The sequence below is a fragment of the Arachis hypogaea genome, chromosome 8 (genome assembly GCF_003086295.3).
Source record: "Arachis hypogaea cultivar Tifrunner chromosome 8, arahy.Tifrunner.gnm2.J5K5, whole genome shotgun sequence".
In the NCBI taxonomy this organism is placed as follows: domain Eukaryota; kingdom Viridiplantae; phylum Streptophyta; class Magnoliopsida; order Fabales; family Fabaceae; genus Arachis; species Arachis hypogaea.
Genome location: NC_092043.1, coordinates 26416434 through 26431126, shown reverse-complemented (window position 1 = coordinate 26431126; position 14693 = coordinate 26416434). Strand labels below are relative to the sequence as shown.

Sequence of the window (14693 nt, the reverse complement as noted above, 5' to 3'; positions counted from 1 at the left end):
AACTATTTCATTTTGTGGTCTATTTTGCTTGTTAGTGAATTAGGGATTGTATCCGTATACAACTGCCATTTCTCAAACATCGGTTGCGTTTCTTGCAGTAATCCCAATTTCTTGTCGAACCAAGAGCCCGAGAGTGAACGAATATGGCAATACTTTGAGCAACTGTAGAACACGAGGCCACTGCAGACCGTGATGCCAGCCACTCCGTCTTGCATGACTCCTAGCCCACCAAGCAAGAAAATCTCACCGGGCAATACTCAGACGGAACAGAAGTATATGCAATGTACTCCTATTAAGGTGCATCCACTTCTAAAAGGGCAAATGCTGGACGAGGATGATGAGGAGCGAGTACGATGATGGGCAGCCAATGGATCGTTGGAGCGAAGTCAGGTTGTGGCGTCCTATGATGGAAGACATCATTTATCATTGGTCTGAGAGGACATATGCTCACTGCTGCCCCGGCACTGGGTCACCAGCAACGTAAGTATAATATACTAACACATTGATAGAATGAATATGTTTCTTAACATATATGGTGGCTAAAACAGATGACTGTAACGCGTTTTAAATTTTTTTATGCAGATTGTTCAGTAGATGTGTTGAACCTTTAATGACTTAGAATCGTTACGGTTTAAGGATGACTTTTACTGTATTCCTCCAGGAATTTTGGTATGCATGATTTTGCGGATTCTTATCAATAATGATTTGAGATCTGAACCTAAATAGTCCCTTTTTAACAGGAAACTGTGCTGCAAAAGAGGAATTTGGATTCTTTCAGGGAAGTTCCCACCGTTAGTTATGTGGGGCTAGGTCCTTAGTTCGGTGATGATTCTAGTTTTTTTGACAAAATAGCAGCTTCCATGCGAAAATGGGTAAGTTAATGCGCTAGTTGAAAAAAACTGTATGGTTCTTGTATGGGCTAATGCTTGAAGGTTGATGTTTTTGTTTAAGTGCTTACACCCCGTGTTTATTACTTGGATGTTCCTTGTGACAGGCAATAGGATGTTTCCTTTAATTGTCAATTGGATGGTTCTGAATATGGTTTTTAGTTTTCATATCTCATGCATTGAATTTGCGTGTACGTAATTGAGATGTCATTGGCTTTCATTTCATTGGATGTATCGCAACACATTAAATATTTTAGAAATTTAGCGACTATGTCTATTTGGTGACTAACTAGATCATGTAAATGCTTTGATATTTCTGCTTCCGTCAAAATGGTTTGCCCCAGTCTGTATTGATCGTCATTGGTAGCTGTATGCCTTTGAGATTGCTCAGAAAAGGCTGTGGGTGCTGGATAGTATGAATACAGGAGAGCCTAAGAATGAAAGATTAAATATACATGCTTATGCGGTAGGTATATGACACCCAATTAGTTTGCCGTTAGACTTAGTAATTAAAACTGTAAAATTGCTAACGTGTTGCTGATTTCCAGGGGAGAATCATTAAAGACATGGCGAAAGTCTCTATGGCCGCATATAAGCACATGGAGAACGGCTTACCTCGTTTCTATCCTAGCGTCCCACAACAGCATAACGGGTCAATTAAAAATACACCTAACAATAGTCTTAATAGCACTTCACTTGATAATGATATCATGGTTGGAAATAATATTTTGTGTTTGTACATATAGCTGTGATTGTGGTGTATTCGTCAGCAAATTCATGCAGTTTTGGAGTTTAGATAAACCCTTGCAGCATTGGGACAAGGTGAATTTAAATATGTTATAACAATTAAGTTGAACCCCTTTCTAGTCAATTTCTTTCTCATTTTTAAAATTACCCTCCAATACGTAATTGCCATACAGGAGGTTGTAAATGAGTTTAGGAGGGAGATCATATTAGACATAGTGATGGGTCTTCATAATTCAGAAATTGGAAAGGCGCTGCAGGCATTGGACAGCCATCATGTGTGCCGAAACCAGCCAAGGAAAAAGACTAAGGCTGTGAGATCACCTTGCACAGCACCAAGCGCGAAGAGCATGCTACAGCGTGTAGGGTTACCCACTAGAAAGCCAAACAAGGGGGGAAGACAGCGGAAGAAGAAGTTTTGACTAGGTAAGAAAACATCAATATAGACACCTGCCTTACTACATCTATGATTTCCTTGTGATAGAGTTATGTAGCTTAATATGGCATTTTCCGGCTTAACCTCGTTTCGTGTGAGCCTGATAAATCCTCTTTCACTGCAGGTTTAGGATTTCACGTTGCTAATTTTCTCAAGTTGATGGTGACAATCAATCGAAAACCTCTGAGTGGATGGTGCTTGAGCTAGGAATTAAGATGTTTCTTTTTCTTTGTAAATTGGATGGTTCTGGATCTGTTTTATGTTTTATCATGTTTAAGGCATTTGAACTTGTTAGGACTTCATTGATGAGTGAGTGGCTCATGTTTTGTTAGATACTCGACAGCAGATTTCATATATTAGTTATTTCAGGATTCTCAAGCAATAAGTTTCTAAGTTAGTGATGTCACTAGTTCATTACGCAATGCATTGCATATTGATAATATTGAATCAACTCTGATCGGTGTACCTAACCCTTTTGTTCATGTATATGCTTAAGTGGCAATTCTGTCCATTAACTAGCGTGGTGTTAACTAAATGGAGGCGTTATTTATTTTTTTATCACTGTTTTCTAATGCTTGAATTGTGAAGTTGCTGGGAATTAAAGCATTGCACGGCCTTCGGTCATGATCAGTCTACAGAAGGTAGGATTTTAAGTGGATGGTGTCTCTGGTAGGCACTCGGATGTTTCTTCTTATTGTAAAATGGATGGTTTCGTATACGATTTCTTTGTTTCATGTGTTACACATTGGCGACTGTGAGCACTTCATTGAGACGTCAATGCGTTCTGTTTTTGTTTTGTTTTTGAATCTCTTCGTCCGTTTTCAAGGCGGATTTAAACCATTTAATTTTTGCGAACAAATATGTGACAATTCGTTTATTTAAAATCTTAATAAATGATAAATGGGGAAAAGATAACAAAAATTGTGCTTTTGTTCCTTTGAATGAATACTTCAAAACAGGATAACTGCAAGTGACAAAACAGAAAAGGGAATAGTTTATTAAGTTGTATCTAAAGAATGACACCAAACTCACACCAAGAACCCTAACTATATATGCCTAAAAGAATTCAACAGGTGCATGAATCCGCCACCATCCGATGAATTCCACATAGTAGAATCCTCAAATCTTTTATTAAGGGACCCATGATGATCATTATTTGACTGAAGGTCAACCTCATCCTACAAGATGCACAACACAAATAGAACAACATACATTAATCAAGAACACCATTTCGTAAGAAAAAATTAAAATATACGTCGCTTCTAACACATACTGGATGTGATTTCCTCTTCCTTTTTTGCATTGACTTCTTAATTGACTTGTCCAACTCTGCTCCAAGTCTCTTACTCTTCGGCCGTCCTTTGGTTTTGACTCTTGAGGGTCCCTGTATGTTATGTACAATAGCACCACCTGTGCTCTGTGTGGGCATGGTATTTTGAGACGCAGCAACGGTAGTGGAACGCATGCTGGCATGGTAATTAGTCAGCTTGGACTTTGCATTCCAAAGAACAGCTCGCAAGATGACTGCTTCCTCATCACAAGCAACAAACTCTTGCGCAACGTTATAGAACTCTGAACACAGATGCCTGAACAAGTTGTTGCTTTCATCACTCCGAGCCACGTCATGGCTACTCTTGATGTAAGTTTGCTTGCGGATGATATTCTTACTCCATCGAGGAAGAACATAACAGTTCGGTACTGTGTCAACTTTGTAGTATGACCAGACCGCAAGGGTGTGGCAACACAATATACTAGCGGATTCAAATTTGTTGCACTCGCACTGACCCTTTCGACTCAAAGGGTCAAACTCGACCCTGAAAGTATGGTAGACAGGCTTCCCCCAGAATACCTTCTGCTCGTTCACTTTAATAGAAATTGTATCTCCATTTTGTTCAATTAATCAAACCACGCAATCATTTTTTTCTTACCTCCAGTTGAAGAGTTCTAAACATACTACTGGTGTATTCCTGCTAAAATTATCTATCAATGCCCGTGCTCCTTATACATGGGATGACTCCTTTCGAGTCTGCAGCATCATCTTCCAGCTCCTTTTGCTCCTTATTTCCAAGCATATTTGTATTCATAGACGAACTGAACCAACCCACTCTTGCAATGTAGGTATCCACCATAAAATGCGTGCATACTTTCACTTCGCTGTGTACTCCTCATGCCTGCCCAAAATTCACTCTTGAAGAATATTAGAACCCACTTCCGTCGATTCGCATAAAGGTCTGCCAAAAAAAAAAACAAATACATAAGAGTGCCGCTTATAAACAACATGATGACCTCACTTACAACGCACTGATAAAATAAATTAAAAAACATCCAGACACACTACGAAAAAAAACATCTATTTATATATTGAAAAGAACATCCACTGTCTATAAAGGTAGAAAACTCAGCTACATTTCTTAGCATAAACATAAGAACGGAATCAAGGCAGCAAAAATAACATGAAGTGAATAAATAGGCAACTAGAAACCAACAGACGGGATATAATTTAACAATCACCTACCTGCTAACCATCTGTTGTGGCCTAAGTTAAATTGTTTGATGAAACCAGCCCAATCAGCCTCGAATGATTCAGTCGAAGGAGAATTCCACACAATGTGATTCATCATTGCATTCAATTCTCCGTATCTAGCGTATCTACCGAGCTTGAATTGTGATTTCTTCATTATGTGCCAGATGCACTATCGGTGGACAATGTCAGGTAGGACCTTCCTAATAGCACCAGCCATCGCCTTGCACTGGTCAGTGATAATCGCCATTGGTGCAGTCCCGACGCATCTCACCCACTGCATGAACACCCACTCAAAACTAAGGATCTCCTCGCTCCCAAGTAAAGCACAGCCAAGCAGAGTAGACTTCCCATGGTGGTTTACACCTACAAAAGATGCAAACGGCAGACCATGCCTGTGAAAAGAGCAAAAACAACTGTGAGGCAACAAGACAAATTTAACAAATAACTGCTCTTGTAATTCACCAATAAGTATACAAACCTGTTTCTTCTGTAAGTGGTGTCAAACGACATCACTTCTCCGTAATATTCATACGAAGCCCTACACCTTGCATCTACCCATAGTGCGCTCTTAAATTTATTAGCATCGTCAACATCTATGGCATAACAGAAGTTGGGATTGATCTCCTTCATTCGAACGAAATAATTCATCATCCCCTGGAAGTCCTCATTGTCATCGGAGCATCGGAGATTGCGTGTGATGTAAGAAATTACATCCTTTTCTGAAAAATCCAGGTTTGTGGACCTACCAACCTCGTTTGCCAGTGCTAGATACGTCTTGTTGGGTCGTATTTCAGCCTCGTCGTTATCCGTATGACGCACTTAGCATGCATGGTCAGCTATCGGTACTCATGATAGTGGACAACTTTCTTAGCCGAACAGGGGTGAGAATGCATCAGTTCTAATCTAGACACAACCTAACTTTCCTTCTTCTTGTTCAGCACGACATACATCCTTACTCTGCATCTCGTGGTTGCAATTCTGTTTGCTCGAGTTGCTGCGTTCACCCTAGACTCTTGATAACCTTCTCGCGTGCAGTAAATAGATTAATTAACTGGTATCTTTGATTCATTCTGCGTCTTATCGAAATTCGTGTTCCTGATTTTAGTAACGAATTCAACTTTTTTTACATAATTTGCATAAAATTTCTGTGCGAGAGGCAACGAACCAAAACTCATTCCTATGACTGAAATTTCCTCTTCACCTACACCAATATGATCAGGCAATTGTAACATCAATATGCAAAATTAAAATTAGATACGAATTAAAACTAGCCCTAACACAGTAAGTATTTAATACAAATTCTTAGCATACTTTAATAATATCTCAAATAAATATTTAACTGTTCCCGAATTTTTCAAATAAATAAGCTTTTTGAATTTTAAAAACATCTATATTATACATATTTGTTTCATTATAAATACTAACCAAAACTTTAGCCCAACGCAATATATTGAATGTTGGATTGGTTTGAATTTATATGGTTAACGAGTTAATCACATAAGGAACCAATACATTTGATAGGTTCACAAATCACAAAACACCTTTATATAATAAACTGGGAAGATTTCCAGTAAAATCCTATGATGATAAATCTAGAGATGATATTTGAACTTTAGTGAAGTGTACAATCATCACTCTACTTTTTTTCTTTTATATCATTATATGGTTTAATACCATTTCAAGATTCATAAAGCACTTTATAATAGAGTTATACTATATTGAAAGCATATGCCGAATTGATGTAACCTACCCTAAGAAAGTAGATGAAAAGTAAAATCAAAGATTATTCTCATAAAAAATTTGCCAAGGCATAAATACTACCAAAAAGAGCATATATTCTTTCTTAGTCAATAATATAAAATTAACACAGTGAAAGGTCCAATGTGACTTAAAAAACATCTAATTAGCATGACTTAGAAACATTCACGTGGCACATTCAAACCTTGTGTCCGTTGTCTAACTCATCCTTTCTAGTTACAACAACATCGGTAATTTCGTCGACCTTCAATTAAAAACACCGAAAAAAATCATTGTCAAGTTAAGAACATTCCTTATTATATAATGAATGAGTCCAATTAAAACCATAAAAAATATTACAAAACAAAGCTAGGAGTCAAGCATATTTTAACGATGGCAATTCTTATGATTCGAAGATGCTGGGTAAGTATTTAGTAGCAATTTTTAAGCATACTTTGCTCATCTCAATATATAATTGTGCCAGAATTTTTTAAATAAATATACTTTTTGAACTAAAAAAAAATCTAATTAGCATGAATAATAAACATTCAAATAACACATTGTTACAAAATTTCTAACAACGAAGGAGAAGCTTATGCAACATACCTTCGACCCTTCTTGCTCTTGAATAATTAATTCACCCACGCTGAATTGTTCATCGTCTTGTGTTGGATTGATAAATTTACTAATCGATCCGCTTTCCGGGGTTGAAAACGCCATGGAAGATGCTCTCTTCCAAAAGTATTGCACCGCACCCTTCTCTTGATTATTTGACTGGATGAGGTTGGCGTTGCTGATGTAACCAATGAGGCACCATGCACTGTAGCCGCCGTGATAGGATGAATAATCGGGAGCGTATACTTCACTTGAGAATGGAGCGGCGCTTGGATGGTCCAATAGAGGAGGTCGGCGCTATCAATGATATGAAGGGAGAAGAGAAAACCATGCAGCATAACACGAAAAGGACTTTGAGTGTGAGGTGTGAAAAAACGAGCTTGATTATGCTCCGTGATCCTAAGAACAAATTTGAAAAGATAACACTTAAATGTTGATTTTAATTAAACAACAATTAATAACAAATATTGTAAATTAAAAAAATTAAATTAATTAAGAATAAAATATAAATTAATGTGATTTTATTTAATTTTTGGCTGATAACTTATTGATTCCGTATACTTTTTCATTTTAAATTGAAGAATGAGAATGAAACTGGATTACAAATTCTGGACCATTTTGATATTTAACTCACAAAAAATTAATGACTTTTCCGCCACATGGATTTAGTTGAGTCGCTCCGCCAAAAAAACTCGAGTACGAATCCTAATTTGGCTAATTTTTTTTTTGGCTCCACTCCGATTAAAAAAAAAAACCCTTAAAAGCACAAGGATTGTAATCCGAGGCTTTTGATTTAAAATGCACCGAGACCGTTGATTAAGATTTAATCTACGATCCAAAACGCTCCATTTGCAATCTTTGCTCCCCTTGGGAAAAAGTTCCCGCTAATTCACTGCTATATATTCTTTCAAGTTCTAAGGGATCTTCGCATCAATTCAAATACCATCTAGTGTTGCTAGTTGCTACTTCTTTCGAATCACTCTTCGCAAATTTCAACTTTCTTTGAGATCTCTTTTGGAGGGAAAATGGCTCGTACGAAGCAGACAGCGCGCAAATCCACCGGAGGAAAGGCTCCGAGGAAGCAGCTGGCCACGAAAGCCGCCAGGAAGTCAGCTCCGGCCACCGGCGGAGTGAAGAAACCTCACCGTTTCAGGCCGGGGACGGTGGCTCTGAGGGAGATCAGGAAGTACCAAAAGAGCACGGAGCTCCTCATAAGGAAGCTCCCGTTCCAGAGACTTGTGCGGGAGATCGCTCAGGATTTCAAGACCGACCTTCGTTTCCAGAGCAGCGCCGTTTCCGCTCTCCAAGAAGCGGCTGAGGCATATCTTGTTGGCCTCTTTGAAGACACTAACCTCTGCGCCATTCATGCCAAGAGAGTCACCATTATGCCCAAAGATATTCAACTTGCACGCAGAATCAGAGGCGAGAGGGCATAATCAACTTTTCATTTTTAATTAACCTCTAATTAGTAAGTAATCTGGTATTTTCGTTTTATCCCTTGTATGCTGTGATGATTGTCATTACGACTCCCGAAAAAAACTAATGTACTTGGTATTTTAAAAAATATGCCTGCAATATTCTCAGTTAGAATCTAAGTTTGATATGATATCATGATTTGTTATTAAAATAAGCTAATTACAGTATTAATATCTTAAGAAATGAAATCTTTGAATCTGTACTTTGGTACTCTTATCAAAATTTGAGGTCTGAAATCCAAAATGATAAAAGCAACTACTTATTAAAAAATTCAGGTGAGATTATTGACTTGGTGTTTGGGATCTGGCGGAGGTAAAAGTGCAATAGCTCCTCTCTCTGGATTTGAGAATTTTTGGATCACGGTATCCAATTTAGAATCTGCAGCACTCGACTGAAATCTGATTAACATCTTTGAACATTCCCTGTTAAAAGAGATGTCAAGTGTTTAATCATTCTTTCATTTAGATTAAGTTAAAGAGTTGTCTTTGAATTAACAAAACAGAGATTTACATTATCTGTTCTGCAACATAGCCAGTCCTGAGTTTTAGGATTTCAGTCCAGAATGGATTCCGATTGAGTGCATAACGTGCAGCAAGGACTGTTGCTGCAGCTATCAATGAGGGGCAGTGCAGAACAATTTGATAGTGCATAAGACCAAGTTCAGCCAGGAAAAAAACCATGTTCTTCAGCTGCATTTTGTGTTTAAATATATCAAATTAAAGAAACCATGGAACCAAATTTGCATTGCAATAGTGCAATCTCAACATATGTTACCTCAATATCTGGCTGCTCAGGAACTCTGATGAATCGATCTAAAAACATGTAGGGTGTGGGAACTGTTAGATACCATTCTAACTTTTCAAGGATCGCATTTTCCATGTCCACTATCTGTTTGTTGGTGTAAGCATCATCTGTTAGTTTAGCAAAGACCTTAACCTGCAGCCGAAACAAACAAATTGAAATTTAAAAGTAATAGTAGAAAGGTTCAAAATGTGTTGCTTGGTGGAAGCAATGTGACCTTAGGAGTTACTATCTCTTCATATTTGCAAGCTAGGAGCAATGAGCAAATGCCCACCAACTGTAATTCTGCTTTTGGTATAACTGTCAACGAGAGGTATCGATCGATTATGTTTATGGTAAGATAGAGTGTCTCAGGCATTAGGTTAAATCTCCAGTGCACATCAATGAGCCAGTCCACGGTAATGGACCTCATCTTCTCATTGATTTCATTCTGTGAGTTCATGTAATTTGAAATTCGGCTCTCATCCTACATCATAAATTCTATTAAGAAAAGGATATAGATACAGCAGTGCAAAGCTTAAGAGTTGAGAATGCTACATACTTCTGTTAGCTTATAGAATATGTATAAATCATCAAGGTACTCAGCCACTGCCAGATCAATATTACCATTGTCTGCATTGATGTCAACATGCTGTTCATCAGGCTTAGACAAGACTTCTCTAGCAGCCTGGGCAAAATATAATTGAAATCTATGAAAAGCAGTAAGATTAAATGATCCTTGTGTACCGAAGATTTTATATAAATGAGTAAATGATTAAATTGGTCTTTGTAAGTTATGCAACATGTTAAATTGTTCCTTGATTATATAAATTGAATCTTCCATAGTATAAATTAAACATCAATTTAGTTTCCAAGTGTATATTTTGGACTAGGGGTGTTAATGAATTGGGTTTGGCTTAGCCTTGAGCTGACTTGATAATTTCAACTGGTTTTGTTTTTGGGCCCTTACTTGATACTGAATCTGCAAATTCCTAATATTTTTAGGCCAAGCTAAACTCTGGTCCAAATTGGATTTAGAGCAGGTCTAAAATACATAATAGATCATTAGTCCAGTCTTGATAGAAAGATCATTATAGGAAAATGAAAAAAAAAAGATCGGGCAGGGATGAGAGGCGAGATTTGCTAGTTAAGAGAAGCAGAGGCAAGATCTGCCACGTTGGACCAGTGCTGGTGAGAGAGTACTGCATGGTGAGATGAGAACATGAGATTCGGTGGAATGAGTGGATGACAGCATGGTGAGAGGCGAGCAACGGGTGGGTAGCCAGCAGTTAAGCAAGCAAGATTGGCAATGGTGGCGTGGGTGAGTAGATGATGTTTTATTTAGAAAGTTGTTACAAGTCTACCCAAAAGGGGAGAGTTTAGATTTGTGGAACATCCTCTTCAACAATGTCATCATGAATGTCTCCAAATTCAAAGAGTACAAACCACAAAACAAGCAATTCTCAACTCCTTAGATATCATGTATATCCAGGTGTAAACAACAGTGAAGTACCTTACTCTGTGTAGGCATTTCTGCGGTTAGAGTCATGACTTTCCTACAAGATCTTTTCTTAAACTTTCTTTCATTATCGTGCTCACCGTTTTCCTCTAAACCATGTTTCTTGTTAAGACTTGTACTTTCTAATTCAAGTTGAACAAAGTTCTGAAAATAAACATAATTAGGTTGAAGGTGCATTTTATTAGGTATTATAAAAATGGAAATAAGAATGTGTCTTCAGAATGCTATGGCACCTTATTCCCTTGTGCAGCTACTCGGTCATTAGCTTGGGCTTTTGGATACGGCAGCAAGTTCTACAGAACACATGGACAAGTTCATTGAAAACCAAATGCATAGATAGACGTTCAATTCAAGATCATTAACAAAGTTAGCAAAGAGCAATTTGTTCTTACTGCAGTAGATCGTGAATTTGCCAAAAGTTTTGCATAAAGGTTCCTACAAGAAATAAGCAAATTAGCTTAGGAAATAAATTGTATGTTTTGGTAGATCAATCAAACTGAATTATGAAAAAAAAAAAAAAAAGAGAGGACCTTGTGATAGGCCGTGAAATGTGCTTGCCATCAGTAGTTTTAAGCACTTCAAGGTTACCAATATCTCCAAGAACTTGACCATTTCCTAGTCCTCTCTCCTCTGTTTTTGCTTTGCCTTTTCCTTTTCCTTAAAGAAATACGAAAAGAAAAAGATATAAATGTTTCTTGCGAGGTAAAAAATAAAAAAATTATATTAGAAAGAAATTGTTACAGACAATTTCTGCTACGCCGTAATTGTGTATGTGTTACTTTGATGGTAATCACCATTACTAAATCATATAAAAATGAAAAGCCACAGTTAAATGCAGGAATGTCAATCATCGAATTTCCTAAAAACCATTGAAAAGGAGAACGAGTAACATTAGAAACAAAATCGTGCGATCGGACTTAAGAACTTAGCTTTGTTATAAACACGAGAGGGTTTAGTTAGACCATCAAAAATCTTAAATCCACATGCAAACAGGTAAAACATTTATATCGGAAAAAAACACTTAGAATGAGAACAAGATATCTGATTAACATTTGTTTTGAGTTATCAAAAGCAATCAATAAAACCTCTTGTTCGGTTGTTCTCCATCGTCCACCTGTATTTTATAATCCGAGATTCTAAGCACGAGTGTTCTCATTATTTATATTGCCCTACAATAATAAACATAATCATTTTTTAAAATTTTGAATTAATTCTATTTTATTTTTATTTCTTCTCACATAAAATAAGGTTGTTTGTTTCGTTTGTTTGAGAATATACCGATCCGGTTCGGGGCAAGGCCCATCGTGGCTTTTGGAAATTCAACCAAAATACGATACTATGAAGCTTCAATTTTCTATACAAATAGGATCGGGAATCGGAGTGCTTAACTAAAAACGAAAAGGAAACTCCAGTATCATCATAATCAATCATAATTTGCTTTTAAAATGGATGCGATTTTAAGTAGAGAATCCATTTCTTTCTCATACAAGAGTTTTGGCTGAATCGGAATGATTCCTTAGAATTTAAATTTGAATCACATATCAATAGAATCAATTGTTAAGATTACATTATTATCATAATATATATATTCTCAATGAATACAACACTCAAAATCGTAACATATGAACTGTTATTATCTGAAAAAGAGAGGAAATTGTTACATGACGTGTGAAATGTCACTACTTTTGGAGAAAGATATTTTTCTTTTATATAATAAAATAATAATAATAAGTACGAACAAAAATTGACATAAAATTTCACATTGTATTTCTTCTAATTAATTTCCACCACTAAATATCTTGGTTCCTTCTCAATTTTGCATTAAGCATAAAATCTGTTACTTTCAACAAAAGCCCATTTGCCCTAGTATAATCGAAATAATGTAAAAATAGATGAAAAGGATAAATAAGTTATTGATATTTTAATTCACAGATTTAAGTATTCAAAAATTTAAAAATATATTTAATTTTCTAATTTTTTTAAAATTTAAACATATCGGTTCTTTACGTATGTACGTGATTTTCGAACTTAATGATGTATCTAAATTGATTTATCCTATTCTCAAAATAAAAACAAATCTCTTCATGTTTTCACATAAACCACTTATGGTAAGTTCTTTGCAAATGGCATCAGGAAAAAAAGTTTTAAGTACATAATAATGTCACAAAGAGCCCGTTTGAAGAAGTAGAAGCTATTTTTTAACTTTTGAATTATGAAAAGTTATAATACGTGTATTTGATACTGTTTAAATTTTTTTTTTAATTTCCTGAGAAGTTAATGAACAGTTTTTTGAGAAAGCTTTTTGAAAAAGTTGAAATATATGATTTTTTTTTTATTAGTCATTCTATCACCTCTGTAAAAATATTATCTGTTTTTATTGAAAATACTAGTCTTCCACTATCATTTTCACGCAAGGTTCCATTTGTTAGAAACACTGCCTTTTCACCATCATTTTCATTATTTTCAACCAATGTTCCATCTGCTGGAAGTATTGGTCATCCACCACCATTTTTATGTAATGATTCATTTGTTTAAATTATTGACCCTCTACCACCATTTTAAAACAATGTTCAATCTGAACCACTTACTGCATATATTCCTTCCTGATATTTTTTATTTATTTTTTTCACATTTTTATATAACTTGCTATTATTTGTAAAAATAAAATAAAAAACAGCAACGAAATCTACATTGACACACATTTTATATTTGTTTTTTATTTTCAACTACCATATCATATACAATGAAACAGCAAACACTAATTACACAATAATTTTTTTGGCATTGCCATCAAAATTATTGTGAATTAAAATTTTATTACTATTCACCACATACAAGAATATCATTATAGATAAAGGTGAAATAGAAGAATCAATTTCTAATGATATTATGTGGCAAGAACTAATTATTTAAAAAATAGAACTAATAAAAGAGCAAATAAATTTATGCAACATGTTAAATTGTTCCTTGATTCCATAAATTGAATCTTTCATAGTATAAAATAAACTTCAATTTAGTTTCCAAGTGTATATTTTGGACTAGGGGTGTTAATGTATTGGGTTTAGCTTAGCCTTGAGCTGACTTGTTAATTTCAACTGGTCTTGTTTTTTGACCCTTACGTGATACTAAATCTGCAAATTCCTAATATTATTTAGGCCGAGCTAAACTCTGGTCCAAAATTGGATTTAGAGCAGGCTAAAATTTATAATAGATCAGCCAGAGATGACAGGTGAGATTTGCTAGTTAAGAGAAGCAGAGGCAAGATCTGCAACATTGGACCAGTGCTAGTGAGAGAGAACTACATGAGGTAGAAGGGGTCATTGCGAGAAAGTGAGATGTCCAATTGGCTGCTGCAAGGGAGATCCGGTCAAAGATGATGGTGTGGTAGCATGGTGAGATGAGAGCACAAGATTCGGTGGAATGAGTGGATGACAGCACGGTGAGAGGCAACAGCGGGTGGGTAGCCAGCAGTTAAGTAAACAAGATTGGGAGTGGTGGCGTGGGTGAGCAGCAAGATGTTTTTTAGAAAGTTGTTACAAGTTGACCCAAACGGGGAGAGTCTAGATTTGTGGAACATCCTCTTCAACAATGTCATCATGGATGTCTTCAAATCCAAAGAGTATAAACCACAATACAATGCCAAAACAAGCAACTCCCAACTCCTTAGATATCATGCATATCCTTAGCGGACTAGTATTTCCTATCACATGCAGGGTGTAATCAATAGTGAAGTACCTTGCTCTGTACAGTAATTTCTACCGTTAGAGTCATGACTTTCCTATAAGATCTTTTCTTAAACTTTCTTTCATTATTGTGCTCATCGCTTTCCTCTAGACCATGCTTCTTGTGAACACTTGCTGTACTGTCTAATTCAAGTTGAACAAAGTTCTGAAAATAAACATAATTAGGTTGAAGTTGCATTAATTATTAGGTATCATAAAAATGGAAATAAGAATGTGTCTTGAGAATGATACT

General features: G+C 36.1%; 2 protein-coding genes across 3 annotated transcripts; one reads left to right on the top strand and one right to left on the bottom strand.

Annotated features, from left to right (window-relative positions):
- The first annotated feature begins 7861 nt into the window (after positions 1 to 7861).
- LOC112706628 (histone H3.2) lies at positions 7862 to 8437 on the top strand. The gene has a single exon (XM_025758028.3). It carries the CDS (start codon positions 7969 to 7971, stop codon positions 8377 to 8379), a length of 411 nt encoding a protein of 136 aa, XP_025613813.1. The 5' UTR covers positions 7862 to 7968; the 3' UTR covers positions 8380 to 8437.
- LOC112706627 (G2/mitotic-specific cyclin S13-7) lies at positions 7871 to 11811 on the bottom strand. Of its 2 annotated transcripts, XM_072200928.1 has the most exons (10): positions 11464 to 11811; positions 11249 to 11375; positions 11111 to 11153; positions 10952 to 11011; positions 10713 to 10862; positions 9762 to 9887; positions 9438 to 9686; positions 9194 to 9355; positions 8930 to 9108; positions 7871 to 8841 (listed from the first exon to the last, which is right to left on the bottom strand). In XM_072200928.1, the coding sequence occupies exons 5-10, from the start codon at positions 10746 to 10748 to the stop codon at positions 8691 to 8693; spliced, it is 903 nt and encodes a 300-aa protein (XP_072057029.1). In that variant the 5' UTR covers positions 10749 to 10862; positions 10952 to 11011; positions 11111 to 11153; positions 11249 to 11375; positions 11464 to 11811; the 3' UTR covers positions 7871 to 8690. The 2 variants fall into 2 exon arrangements, with proteins under 2 accessions (XP_072057029.1, XP_072057028.1); XM_072200927.1 differs by having other exon boundaries at positions 11249 to 11811.
- Positions 11812 to 14693: the final 2882 nt, after the last annotated feature.